Below are 14,464 nucleotides of genomic sequence, written 5' to 3'. Positions count from 1 at the left end.
GAGCCTGAGTCTGTGTAATTCCGAGATAAGCGAAAGCCTGGCCTTGCTCTGTGAATCAGGCAAATGTCCCCTTGACTTGGGTAAGAGCTTTTTGAAGAGATGGATACAGGCAGGATCTGACTCACCCTGTGCCAGAGGCAGGTAGCGTTACAGCATCTGAGCACTGTTAATAAGGCTAGAATATCCTGAATCTTTCCATGCAACAATGTCTCAGTAATGTAAGTGATACATCATATATATATATAGATTAAACTATATATAACAACTGCACAGTCTGTGGCTATATTTTTAAAGAGGGAGTTTCTGGTGATTATAAATTATCAATTCTCATATTACCAAGATCCAAAGATAAAAATATCACTATAAAACAAATGCAAATATTGCATGTATTTTATTTTTATGATACTTGAATGCTGACAACAATCACAAGCAGATAGCTGTTGGCCTAAATATTTTAACAATCTTAAAATAAGGCTCCTTTTATTCAATTTTATGCTTTCTTTGAACTGATCTTCTTTGAGAGAAATATGTGGAGCAGTCCCTGGGAAGATTTGTTGTACTGGAAAGATTTGTGACAATTTTTCATTGCAAATATACATGTTCCTCGTCAAAGTATTTTTTTTTCCTTTGGGTAGACAGAAATTTTATGCAGGGATGAAAGCAGAATAGCTAAATTTATGTCTAAATTTGGCTTGCATTTTTACTTATTTATAATAAAAGCATCAACAATAGTGCCGTTGTTTTCTTCTATATAACAGGCCGCTATAAATAAATGGGAGAGTTCACAAAAAATTCAAGGTTTCCCTTCAAGATACTCCACATGATTAGAAAAGAACTGAAATATGGTCCCTGCGTTTTTGTGCTGGGAAATAACATGTTTCAGTTGCATGACAAAAATCTGTGACCTGTCTGTGGGTCAGCTAAAATGTCATTTATAGCCTGCTCACCCTGCTGACTCCTTCTAGGTGTCCCCAAGGTGTCCTACCTTTCTTCTGCCAGAGTGATATCAGGAGTAAACTGACCTGTACAAGATCACAAAGGTTCAGCGTGTGAAGTGCTGGGCGAGAGAGAGGACATATATGAAAGTCATAAACCAAAATGGCATCTGCAAATAGAGTCACATTTCCTTTGGGCACAGTAGCAGGAGTCAGCAAAGATCTTCAGTAAAAGAGAGCTCAGTGGTTTCAACAGCATAAATAAACCTCTGGACAAGAGACAAAATCATTGCTATTATCTAGCAAACCTTTATTCTAAATGGAGTTTGAATTTCCCATCGGCCTGATTTACCGATACGCTCTGAAATGTAGCCAGGGGCAGATTCTCCCCATTTCTTACATCGGTTTCCTGGTGGTTCACCTACACAGGCACTTTAAGTACAGAGAAGAATGGAAAGGGTTGTATGGATAATGCGGATCAATGGCTGGCTGAAGAGTGTAACTAAGAGGTAATGCCTTTCCTTGTCACTCTGAGCCAACCCCATAAAAATGCTCGGCAGTCCAGCCTCGCAGCCTTGCTGGAGTGGCTGCAGTTGAGCTGGCCGGGAGTCACAGCAGAAATACGCTGGCAGAAGGGAAGGCAGTTGCTTTTCACGGGCTCAGCGTGTGCAAGGAGCATCTACAGCACCATGGAGCTCAGGTGTTTGCAGGTGGTAACCTCAGCACAGCCCCGCTCACTTGTGCTCTCCTCTCCTGGTGCGACCCTGAGCCACACCGGCTAACCAGCAGCAAGGCACTGTGTCTGGCAGTTTTCTGGTGCTCATCCCCCTGAAGGGCAGAGGACTAGCAAAGAGATGGTGCATGGACCACAACCCATGGGTTAGCCCTGAAGGATGCAGGAGAAGACAGGGACTTTCCTTTGGGAGCCTCATGGGAGTGAGTGGATATCCCTGAAGGGCAGCACAGGGAATATGAGCTGTGAATGCTTCCACGCCCTTCCCCAGCCCCAGCCCCTCCATCTGCCTTAAGCGGAGAGAGGCAGTGAACATCTTTTCGCTTCTGCCCTTTTATATGGACACAAAAAAATCTCAGCTTGTATCCCTTCAGCCATCGAGGGGCAATGCATTTCCCAGGAGCAGAGGGATTTAGGATGCCTCTGGAAACATGGGTTCAGCCATGAAGGGTTTGACAGAATTACATCTAAATGTAATAAATAAATAAACAGACAAACAAACAACCGAAGCCATGGAACCGCTCCTACAGGAGCCTCTTGGCAATGATTTGGCTGCTTCCCTCCATCAGGTCTCCCTTCTTTGATGGCTCTTCAGGCACAATGGATTTCCGTGCTGGCAAAAGAGCTGGGCGGGGGACCCGAAATTTGGCAGGGGGAACCCCAGAGAGGCGCTCAGGCTTCCCCCTGCCCCGGGGTGCCGGGGGGACAGCGCAGTCCCGCCCCCCCCCCCCGCAGGGCGGAGCCGCTACTGCACCTGGGGTGCACCCCGAGGTGCTGCCGGGGTGGGGTGGAGGAAGAAGAGGAGGAGAGAGACACACACAGCACACCCCCCCAGGCAGGGGGCTGCAGGCGCGGATTTCGGGCCGGTGGTGGGAGGAGATAAGCCGCGCCGGGCGGTTTTATACGGCGCAGAGGCGGCGGAGCGCTGTCCTGTGCCCGGAGCCATGCGGGGCCGAGGGCTCCTCTGCGGCATCGCCCTCTCGCTGCTGCTGCGGCCGCCGGCCCGTGAGTGCGGGGTGCCCGGCGGGGGGGGGGCGCCCCCCGCCCCGCAAGTGCCTCTGGCTGCGTGAGCCCCCGGGGAGGGAGGATGGATGGGTGGGTGGATGGATGGTTTCGTGGGGGGATCCTCCTGCTTCTCCTACAGCCAGCGCGGAGCTCTCCTCTGCCGCCCCGGCTTCGCGTTCTTTCGCTCCGGGGGTGCAGCGGGGGTCGGGGTCGTGAGCGGCTCCGCCCGTGTCTCCGCAGGCGGAGGGCTCGCCGCCGGCGCCGAGCTGCAGCCCGAGGTGGTGGAGCCGCGCTGGGCAGCCCTGGGCAGCCCCAGCAGCGAGAAGGTAAGTCACGCCCAGCACTTGATTCGTATTTTGTTCCCAAACCTCCGTATCATTTCCAGGGGAAGGGATGATGTCGCGGGTAGCGCAGGACCTTGCGATGCGCGTTTTGTTTTAAGCTGAGCTCTGTGACAAGCTGCGGGGATGAAGCCAGAAAGCCCATCTGCAGCATGGGGAGCTGCTGCAGCTCCCCCAGATCCCGGGAGAGGCTAGGTGGGCTGGCTGGCACATCTCAGCTCGGGCACCGAGCGTGAGGCTGCTGCCGGTGACTGGCATTCACCTTGAGTAAAGGCTTGCGATCGTTTGCCCTCTGTCATGCCTTAAAGCCCAGGTCAAGTCTACCTGATTTATACCTCTCTAAAAGGGGAGTGGAGCAACACAATCAGTGGCATTTAGGGAAGAGCTGAATAGAGGCATCTGCTTTAGGAGGAGATGAGTCCCATCTGTGAGGGTGCTTCACTAAGAAAAGCTGACCAGCAGCTCAGGTGTGTCTGTGTCAGACACCGTATGTATCAAGACAGATCTCACGCCTGCTTCTCTTACGTGGACGGATGAAGTGGTGTGTTAGTAGTCTGCAGCCATTCTGAGAATTGCTGGGGTGCCAGAATTAAACATAACCGCAAACCATGGTTCAAAACTTCCCAGCATTTTTGTTGCTACAAACAAGAAGTTATCAGTTGCTTAATCAAATGAAAGAGGAAAATCCAGATGGTGTTATTTGCTTTGTGAACCAGAAAAAGGGAAGATGCAGCATTATACTAAAGAAAAATCATGCAGGTCCCCATAAGTGGTGTTATTTTGGGGTTTATGTCCTCTTCATATGATGAGACTAACTAAAACTTTTTATTGTGCCATATTAAAAAAAAAAAAAAGCTACAATGACTCTCTCAGGATCTTAATTCTCTTCCAAATGTCCTTGCAGTGCTGCCTGGAAGTTTTGGTTCTCTCTGTTATTGATAGTGATATAAATACATCTGGACAGCATTTCCCCTTATACAAATTTGCTGGGTCTCAGGGGTCGTACTTGGTTTGTTTCAGGCAAGTTCCTGTTGGCTCTAAAACCAGTGTTAGCAAAGCTTACATACAGCTGGGATGTTTTAGTTACACAGCAATTGATAGACTCTGAAGTAGTGGGATTATTGAAGGAGAAGGGAAAGCATTATTAGTAATAATGATGTTTGCACAGCCTTTGTGAAGAGACTTTTAAGCTGATGGAGACCCTCAGACCCCCCCCCCCAGTTATGGGCAAGGCAACCTCCATTGCTTACATGTTAGGTAGCAAAACAACAGACCTAAGCTGAGATGTACTGAGCACCTGTGAGTGAGTAATCTAAACTCAGCCCCTTGGAATTAGCTATTGTTGTATATGTTAAACCTATTAACTTGTTTTGCATCATCCGTGTGGGCCTGGTCCAATGTGCTGGAAACTGAAGGCAAGATGAACAAAACCCAGAATACGAGCAGGGGGCTGATGAAAGAAGATTGTAACTGAGCTTGGAATTGATGAAGTGGCAAGCGAGCATACTCTGGGCTGACAGATCTTTCACCAGAACATCCTATTCAGTCAGCCTTGCTTTATTTTGCTTTCAGTTGATCTGTTCTGCAAAATCCCCTCCAACACTGAATTAGGAAATACTACAGGTTAATCATCTCACCAATTTTTATGTTTTTTTTTTTCTTCCAGCTGAATAGAAAAGTCTGTTCTTATTGAATTGGTTATTTCTCTTCTGGGGAGTTTATTCATCAACTTCCTTTGTGAGAAAGCACTCACACTCAGAAATCCCCAGCTGATCTTAGCTAGTGGTCCTGCTTTGAGGGCGGTAAAACCGGAGACCTCCAGAGCCCCTTCTAGTTGGTCCTCTAGAAAGCATATTCTATACTTTCAGTCTATTGAATTATCTTTTTCTTTTTAATGTTGGTTTTAGTGTATGCATTTGCCATTGCACTAAGAAATTGGGGTCCTTTCTGTTAACACCAGTAGGCCTTGGGGAGATGGCTGTCCTGTGTCCTCCTTTGGAGCTGTAGGCAGATTGCAAACCAGGGCTGTGCCTGTGTGCTTGAACACACTAGAAAGTTGCTGTCACGGTTTCCAGTCCCTTAGCAGCCTGGGACTAATACAAAAGCAGCTGTGAAATACTGTCTGAACAATGGCTAGAGCCTCAAGATGTGTAAGGGACCGGTTGCATGCCTTTTATTGGCATTTTCTGTGAGTAAAGGCTCACAGAATGTGATCTCTGGAAGAGGTGTGATTACTCCTGTCCTGAAATAGGCTCCTAAAAATGTCTTTTTCTGTGCTAACAACAAAGGAAGCTTTGGTTAACTAGCTGTTATATTTGACTTGTAAACCTCTGGGGCAAGTTGGGTTGTCCTGTGATGTGGTCCTGAGCGTAGTGTACAGGAGAAGGGGGGTGCAGCACACCCTTCCCACCCAGCTGCACCTCCGAGGGCTCCGGTACCAGGACTTGTTGCCTCGTCTGAGCCTATTATTCTTCCTGAGATGCCTGTACTGCTTCTTGGCTCTGCATGGCTGTGCTGTGAGGATGCACCAGCATCCCTGGAGCTGGGAGCCACCATGACCTGTGCCTTCCCTTCCCCAGCACTCCAGGTGTGAAGGTAGGAGGGAGGCAAGGAGTGGTTTAACATTAGCTGCAATATCCAGGGGAAAAATTTGTGTTTCTAGATGTGTTCATAATTGTGATGATGTATGAGTAACAGACACCATCTCTTTTGCATGCAGCATCCATTCAGAGCTGAAGTTAAGGTAAAGGCAGAAGGCCAGGAGCTCATCTTGGAACTGGAGAAAAATGGGTAAGTGAGCTTGTGCCTTGCATTGTGGTCTCACTGAAATAATGAATAAGGATTACAGTGAAGTCAACAGGAAAACCTGCACTGACTTCCACAGGGTTTGATAAAGACAGGATGAGGAAGTCCTTTTCTGGATTTCAAGGTTATTCCAGGTCTGAGTCCCCACTGATGTTAATCAGCCAAGCAGTGCTGACTGTAACAGAGCTTTGTCAGCAAAAAACAGACGGTGACCTGGCCCTCAGTGTGCAAAATATTGTTTGCATCACAATTCTTACTACATTAACTAGAAAACGTTGCTGATATGAAGTGCACTATTTACCAAATGGCTCGATGCTTTAGAGTCAGTGTGACTCTAATGAGGATTTCATTTGCTGTGATCCGAAGAGGTCCTGCTCCGTTTCCTAGGAGAAATGATCTGACAGTTTCAATTCCATTAGTGCCCTTCATTCTAAAGCAGACTGAAAAAATGCTTTTGCATTAACTGAAATGCAACCTCCTCCCAGGCATGATACAGCAATGCTGTGATATATCATAGGGCGTGATGTGTATTGAATTCAGCTGAAGCTGCAGGAGATCAAAGTAGGTAGAAGGATTCTGGTCTGTAGGCTGCTCCAGAGGCTCTCTGCCCTGTGAGTACATTAGTTTCCAGTGGTGGAACAGCAGCTGGAAATTTAGCCGCAAGAAGCCTGTCTTTGCGAAGTAGACTACTTGCACTGTTGGTATTTTATTTCTTTTTAAATGGGTCTGAAGATTTAGCTGTGGAAACACAACCAAATGTCTGTCTATTAGAATCAGTAGGAATGATAAACTTGGAATAATGACCCTGGTTATATTTTAAATGTATGGTATGGACATCCCAACCACAGAGCTTGGGGGCTCAGCTTTCCTCGTGAAAGAGTTGAAGTGTCAGAAGATCTTATTAATTCTGATGGCAGTGCATAAACCTAAATGATATTCAGGGTGTTTTGGAGGAAAACCAGATTTTTCTTGGCACTGTCTGCAGTAAAGACTGAAATCTGATGGCTGATGAAAGGCGAGTACATCCTATGAGGTGTTCTCTGTAATAGGCCACATAAGCTACTGGGAGTTGCAGTTTGTAGGCAGTCGTGCGCCTTTGTAGAACTAAACAGAAACAGGTATAAATTCTGTGTGTTTTGGCATGTCAGCTGGGAAAATAGAGAAGTGGTAGAAGAGACCAGGCACCATAAGCACTGCTAACTCAATCCTGTCTAATGCAGGAAAAATAGCTGTTGCTGATGACAGTGGTCAGCAATGCCAGTCTCTGAACTGAACCTGGAAGCAACATAATGGCTAATGCTGCTGGGGGGTCTCCTTCCTGGTGGAAGGACTGTCAGGTCGTGCGTATTCTGCAGTTGCTATGCAAAGGTGAATTTGTTTCTGGCAGAGTAGAAGCTGGCCAAGGCAAGGATCCTTGCTGAATTAATCTGTTTGTGCCCTGAGCACGATGATGTAACCTCCAGGTGCCTTGTGGGAGCAGTGCTGTGCTATTTCCAGTGCAGACAAACTCATTGCTGGTGTTAGTAAACAGAATTACAATAGTAGAAGGTTTCCATTGTGTTTATTTCCTGAAATGCATTTTCATTCATTGAGATGTATACACACAGACTCAAGTGTGCACTCACACTTCCACTGCAGGATGAATTGCCTTGCTAGGATTGAAGAAATACAGCAAGTGTTTGGGTTTTTTTATTTTTATTTTCTGTGGAAAATGCAAGTGATTCATGGATAGCAGTGCTTCACATGGGAGTCTTGCCAGGCCTCAAGTCCTTTTTCAAGAAAGGTGATGGCACGATCCCAAAATGCAAGTCTGAACTTGATTAGATGAGAGGCTTTGGAGAGCCACCACTTTTCAGAGACTTGTGAAGGTGCAGAGGTAGTTTAGAGACACTCAAAAGAGAAATGATGAAGAAAACAAAACCATGAAGTGCCTGGGAGTCCTGTGGATGCTGTAATTATCAGCATCTGTAGACCACTTCTAAGTTGATGAAAACCGCTTCTCCTTGTCAAAGCGTGCAGTGAGGTAGAGTCCAGACCGGCTCCTCGGGTTCCTGCTTCCCAACCTGGGGTCATTCCCCAGCACCCAGGAGCTCACCACTGCTATTGCTTATCTTACAGGGCAGCCTGAGGTTCTAGCTGAAGTTTGGGGTACTGAGTAGTTGCAGCATCAGGGATGACTTCTCTGCAGGGTTTGTTGGGCACCTAGGCAGTGGGAGAGAAGTTGAAATCCCCCAAGTGGGAAGCATCCCTTCAAAGCTGTCTGAGACCTGGCTGCTCCTGGTTTCGAGGTCACATGAAAGTGGGTATAACAGAACTGCAGCTTTAAGGAAGGTATTTGGGCTTTTTAAATTGAAATGAGCCCCAGTGTTCTGGGTCATTTAACTGATCCAGTTTAGAGGAGCCTGTGGAAACCAGCTTTGCTGCTGAGGTTGGTTCTCTGCTCCCCCTCTGTCCCCAGGCTCAGCACAGGGGTGTGAACGCACCCGCCTGGCTCCTGTTGTCCTCTCATAACTGTGTCCCAGCCTCCTGTTGCTCAAAGAAGTATGAAATGATTGGCATCAGCAGGGTCTGCTGGGGATATGATTTACCCAACAGTTTCCAAACCTAGAAAGGAGATATGCCAAGCTAGTGAAATGGGGATTAGGCAGCTTCATTACACATTCACCACTCTCCTTGTGGAGAGACAAAGCTGATGAGAATATGAGTTTGCTTTGAAAAAGAGGGGGGGAAAAGTTGTAATCTGTACAGTTTTAGTAGGGCTGCACTAGCTCTCAAAGAAATGTGCTGTTTTCAATATGTGGAAGAAATGTTTAAGCCCAGCCTGTGATTTCACATTCTATATGAGGAGGACATTGTGTTCGTCCACAGAAGTAAAATGCAGAAATTATTGCGTATCTTTCTTCAGAACCATGTAAAACTCTGTGTTTTGTAATAAGTTCAGCACACATCTGAGTTTGGGCTTCATATGTCTATGAATACAACTATTGCATTAGCAGTTAACATATATTGCATTATTTCCTGTTCAGGAGTTTGATAAGAAGGCGGAACCACCCTGTAGTTCCAAGTAGAGTTCACAACACTAGTTAACATTTCTGAATAACAGCAGAAGTATATCCCCCAAACGACTCATGTTTTAAATGACTCAAAACCATGTCCTGCAGCTGCAGGATTGGAAAGCTCAAAGCTTCACAAACAACAAATATATGGAGAGATGCCTATAAAGCAGCTTTAAATTTGGCTGGGGCTTAGGAACGGAAGAATCTGAGTTGCAAACCTTGGATGAAAAGTGGCTTTTAAAAGGCATTTGCATTTGTTAATAAAAAGCAGCTTTGAGCCACGCAGGGAGGGGATGCTGAGGTGCTCTGAATGCGTGTGGCAGCACTGCCTGGTGTGGGGCTTTTCTTTCTAGTGAAGAGCAGAGCTCATATTTGCACAGCAGAAACCTGCATGGAATTTGTCTTCTCACCTGAGTAGGAAAAGTATCAAGAAGACTTTCCTCCCTCTTCTCTTCCTCTGTGTCTCTCATGGGGAGAGCAGACTTGGGAAAGGCCCTCTCACCTGCAAGGGGTAATGGAGGTTTCTTCAGGGGATGTCCCTGCCTGCAGGTGAATCTGCAGCTGGGGCACAGCTGTGTGTTTTAGCTGTGTATTTTGGCTTCTGCCTGCCCACAGTGGCTGTGATGGTGCAGGGCACTGGGTGGCAGAGCCCCAGTAGAGATGTACAGCAACCGGCCAAGGACACTGCAAAGAAAGTCCAAAGCTCATCTGGTCTGACCTCAGGAGCAATCCAGATAGTTATTTTTAGGCAACTGTATTTGATAGGGAGCAGTATAACTTCCAGTCTCTTCTGGCCCCACCTGGATAGGCGATGAGTGCTCCAGACCTGCTTGATGCTCTCAGCGGTGCGATAAGAGATCTGTATGTCAGTTATATTTCGCCGTTTCCTGCTTTTGCTCATTTCCAGGGCCTCTTCTACCAACTGAGTGAGGAAGAGGGGAGGTTGCTGCCCACCTCCGAGCAGGAAGGATATATGAGATTATTCCACTGATGGGCTACACATCATCAGTGTCTAATGGGCTTCCTGCATGGGGAGGGAGTAAGGGTTACGTAAAGGAGGGAAATTGAGTTTACTCTGCTCTACTGTCTCTTGGAGTCATCAGAAAAACAGGGTTGGGACCTGGAAAGCTGCTTTTCAGCCTCCTGATTCCCTTGGGTTACTCAGTGATTTCTCTGTGTGGGGCAGAGAGGAAGAGATGAGGAAATGGAGCCCTTTTAAATCTTTTGCTCCCTGACTCATTATCAGCCAGTTTCCCATTTATTTTATTTCCTTTTTCCTCTCCAGGCAACTTTTATGGTTCTCATTGGTAAGCCAAGGGGCCATGTGACAAATTTTCCTTGGGTTCTGTAACGTGACACAGTGAATGTCACAGATGATGCAGATAGCAAAAGGGGTTGGAGAGTCTTTAGCCTGTGATATTTTCCCAGACATTACAAATAGCTAGTTTAATCCTACCTCAGTAGCTGGGAAGCTACTTTTTCCTTCCAAACTGCTGCTGTTCGCACAATAAACATGTTCTCAGACATATCAGCAAAGGCTCTTGAGGAAGGGAGCTTAAGAGTTCCAGGCTTCGTCTGGATGAAACTCACCAAGAAAAAAAGATTTGGATTTAATTTGTTAATGAAGTGCCAGGTTTTGGCTGGAGGATTCCAGAGAGGTGAAATCTCTGATTTCTCACTAGTGGCGGATACTGAAAGCAGGCCTGCCTGCTCACGTTGTCATGGGTCATGTGTTGGTGGTGTTCAAGATGGGGTCACCTCAGGTTTGATAATAAATTCTGACTTTAGGGAACATTTAAGTGACTGGGAGGTAAGGGGTCAAATTCCCTTTCTTACCCTACTTGGATCCTGTTGAGAGGCAATGGAGTGGGTGGGACCAGAAATTGTAGATGGAAATCTGATATCTAAACTTTCTTTGGAGAGTCAATTCCCTCCACCCCCAGATGCTGGCAGCCTGACTGGACAGATTTATTGTGATTTGAGGAAAGGGACAGGGGAAGAGATGTAAGAGATTGCTGGCTTCACTTTTCTTGGTCCCATGACTGAAAGATTAAGAGTCGATGTTTCTCATGAGAGCTTCATGGACCATTTTGCTTTTGGTTTTTGGGATGAAATAAAAAATGTCGGTCTCCTAGATACTCACGGGTGTTTTTAAATTGGCAGCTGTTCATGCAGAGTAGCCCCTCTGTAAAATGAATTCGGAGTTGCTCATGGGACCAAATTATAAAAAATCCTTCTTGCTCCAATTAGCAAGAGCACCAGCATGCTGCTGGGGCCCTCGCAGTGCCCACGGGTGATCTCTGGCTGGTGGAACCGAGCATGTTCACAGTGGTCCCCTGGGATGGAGGGCTCCGAGCCCCTCTGAGACTTGTGCTAACAAGTGATGTTTCACAGGCAAGAGAAAACTGCTCCCATTCATCAGGAAAATAGGAGTGAGGTTCTCCAGAGCAGCTGGGAAATGTGTACTCCCTCAGATGAATGCGGTCTTGCAAGAAAGGCCCCAGCTTTCCTTTTGCTGTTTTGGGGAGCGTTTGGGTGTGCTGTGCAGCCCCTCTCCCCCAGCTGCTTCTTTGCTCCTCTGCGATGGCTGGATGAGCTGGAGGTCATGCTCTTGCACTGTCCCCAAGTGCCACAGGGGCAGCTGCCTGCTAAGAAAGCTGGGTTTTGCCCCATGCCCTCAGCCTGCCTTTCCTGTTGAATACCATCGGCTCACATGCAAAGTGTGTGATCTCCCTGGCACGGCATCTCGATGTGGCAAAACAGAGCCACGCTGCCCTGTAATGTCAGCTCTGCACCGCAGGGCCCTTCCAGGGAGCAGCACAGCAGCATGGGAAGGAGGGGTTTGTTTCAAACAATGATATCATTGACAGTCTGGAGCAGGACCAAGATCACTCCACATCGGTCATCAGCAGAAACAGTCTCAAGCCATCTGTACATTATGGCACCGAGCCACTCTTCCTTCATTTGGCTTCCTCGCTTGTATTTAACCCAGCTCCCAAGGCTTTCTGGGGAACAAATCCTGCCAAGAGCAGGCTATTCCACCCTGAGCTGGACACTGAACTGGATCTTGGGGAACAACTGATCTTGCCGAAAGCTGGTCACTGTTCGAAAGGTGTGAGGGCTTCTCTAGAACATCTTGAGTGCTCTTGTGTAGCTTACCCTGGCCTCAAACAGCCCCACATGGCTGCAGCTGTGATCAAGGTTTAGCAAAGGAGAGTGCTCCCATCCAACACCAGCTTTTCCTCTGACTTCATCAGTTCTTCATGCTGATAACTCCTCTAATGATGGACTCCATGCTGCCTTTTAGGAAGATGATGTGCGCTAGCAATCTGCCAGCTGCCTGACTGGATCTCAGAAGCCTTTAAATTATGTTATTTTGCATCCAGACTTTTTCAGCTTCATCTTGAGCTGCTGGAGAGGTAGTTGCTGGGACATATAATGTAACGGAGAAGAAAGGATAAATTGTGCTGTTTTTTCCAGGCTTTCCTTCTCCAGCAAGGAGATGAGGTCTGGGCTCCTCTGGAAATGCTTTGCAGGGCTGAGCTCCCCTAGAATTGGCCATTCAGCTTGGTGGCGATGAAATGATGGCAGATAAAGGCCACTGCTAAGGTTTTGGGGTACGTGTGTCTCACTAATCTCACCTGTTTTTCCAACAACTGGTACACATGGAGAAGAGGGACAAGACTGGCTGATAACTTTGGTGCCCTGTGAGATGGAAAGGTGGCTTCTTTTCTATTTATTTACAGTTTGGTGGAAAGCTTGATGCTAGCTGAGGAAGTAAGCTGGGCTGAGAATGAGCTTTCACAGGCTCTGAAGTGAGATGGCACCCCAAGGGTGTTGCAAGATGTCCTGTTGTTTTACCTCTTTCCTCACTGCCCTTCCCACCGCACACCATGCAATGTGTTGTGATAGCCCTTCTCAGCGGTGCTGCAAGAGCCCCAAGGCTCCCCTGCATTAAGGCAGGGAAGGGTCTTCAAAAAAGTACTGTTTCAGCTCAGAATAAGAAGCTGGACCATTCACAGGGAGCCTACAATGTAGGGTAGGAGTCAACTGGTAGAGAGAGGCTAGAAAGTCGTAACATGGCACCACTCAGCCAGATGATGCATGCTTTGAGCTCAGCAGCTGCATAAGTATCCCTAAAAATTCAGGCAGACCTCTCAGCTCCTTAATCCATGTTAGAAGGGGCTAGAGCCTGATCCTGCAGGTAGGAAGAGATGTGCACACAACCATGTGTTGTGTGGCATCATCCTGTGCCCTGAAACTTGGTGTGCCAGACTCTGGTGCTCAACATGGCCTGGCTCAGCACTGGGACTGGGCAGGAGTCAAAGCACTGAGGAGTTTTATGGTAGATGCTGGAGGAAAGATAAAATAGCTATTCATAGTAAATGCTTTCCAAGAATAAAGGAGCAGGAAGAAAACATAAGCGTGCTTGTTTGGGAATGAAACAAGTAGTCTGTGCAAGACTCAGCTACTGGAATCCATGGGCTGGTGTCTAATTCTGGCTTTAGTAGTGCTGGGCAGATGCACGCTGGTTTAGCATCTACTCTCAAGATGACAGTCTCTAACACAGACCAGATACCTGCCAGACCACATTGCTCAAGGCAATTTCCGGCAAGTTAATGCAATGTGTTGATTAAACATTTGTTTCTTGCAGCCTCATGCTGAACAAGCTACTGCAGTCAGGGAGATGAAGGGAGTTATTTTCTGTGGGATGGTGCTTCTGTGCTTATCTTCAGTTTACAGACCCGAGATAGCTGAACGCAGCAATCTCTCCTTCTGATCAATGACAGGATCTAGGGATGGGAATTAACATATCAGAAGGAAACAAAATGAGCTTGCCTGTGCTACAGTGAACTTTGAAAGTGGAGATAAAAGCTGTTGTATTCCGACATCAAATGCTGTCAAATACAACAGCGGCACATGCTTTTGTCTGACACTAAGCCATTGGTACTTGTTCAGGTGTCTGAGCATTTGGATGCTGGATGGGGGAAGCATTTCAAACATTCTGATAAAAGGCTGCATTTCCTGTTGCTCTGGCCTAATTTAATTAGATATCACAAGCACCCAATCCCTTATTCAAACAGAGGCTTTCATGGTAGATTAGACCTGACTGCCACATACCAAAACCCAAGACAGATGGAAAAATCTTTAGTTTTGCTTCTGATAAAGCTTTCTTCATCCAGCCTAAAGTAATCAAGCAAAGAAAGGAAGACTTTCTTTCTTGCTTTCTTGCAGGTCTGTCATGGTTTAGCCCCAGCCAGCAACTAAGCACCGCTCAGCCACTCACTCACTCCCCCTACCCTGATGGGATGGGGGAGAGAATCAGATGAGTAAGAGTGAGAAACACTCCTGGGCTGAGATAAGAACAGTTTAATAATTGGAATAAAATAAAGTAAAATAGTAGTAGTAGTAGTAATAATAATAACAATATAATAATAATAATAGTAATAATAATATACAAAGCAAGTGCTGCACAATGCAATTGCTCACCACCCACCAACCGATACCCAGACAGTTCCCGAGCAGCAATCGCTGCTCCCCAGCCAACCCCCCCCAGTTTCTATACTGAGCATGACGCCATATGGTATG

The 14,464-nt window shown here is 46.9% G+C and overlaps 1 protein-coding gene across 1 annotated transcript in view; it reads left to right on the top strand.

Moving 5' to 3' along the window:
• Window positions 1-2,612: 2,612 nt before the first annotated feature.
• ADAM19 (ADAM metallopeptidase domain 19) overlaps window positions 2,613-14,464 on the top strand; it is a 32,813-nt gene continuing 20,961 nt past the window's right edge. Inside the window, exons 1-3 of the mRNA XM_075715852.1 lie at window positions 2,613-2,673; window positions 2,914-2,999; window positions 5,734-5,804. Of these exons, the coding sequence (XP_075571967.1) occupies window positions 2,613-2,673; window positions 2,914-2,999; window positions 5,734-5,804 (218 nt within the window). The remainder of the gene's footprint in view (window positions 2,674-2,913; window positions 3,000-5,733; window positions 5,805-14,464) is intronic.

The sequence above is a fragment of the Pelecanus crispus genome, chromosome 8, assembly GCF_030463565.1.
Source record: "Pelecanus crispus isolate bPelCri1 chromosome 8, bPelCri1.pri, whole genome shotgun sequence".
Taxonomy (NCBI): Eukaryota; Metazoa; Chordata; class Aves; order Pelecaniformes; family Pelecanidae; genus Pelecanus; species Pelecanus crispus.
The sequence above is the reverse complement of the archived record's forward strand: the minus strand, read 5'-3'. Positions and strand labels throughout refer to the sequence as shown.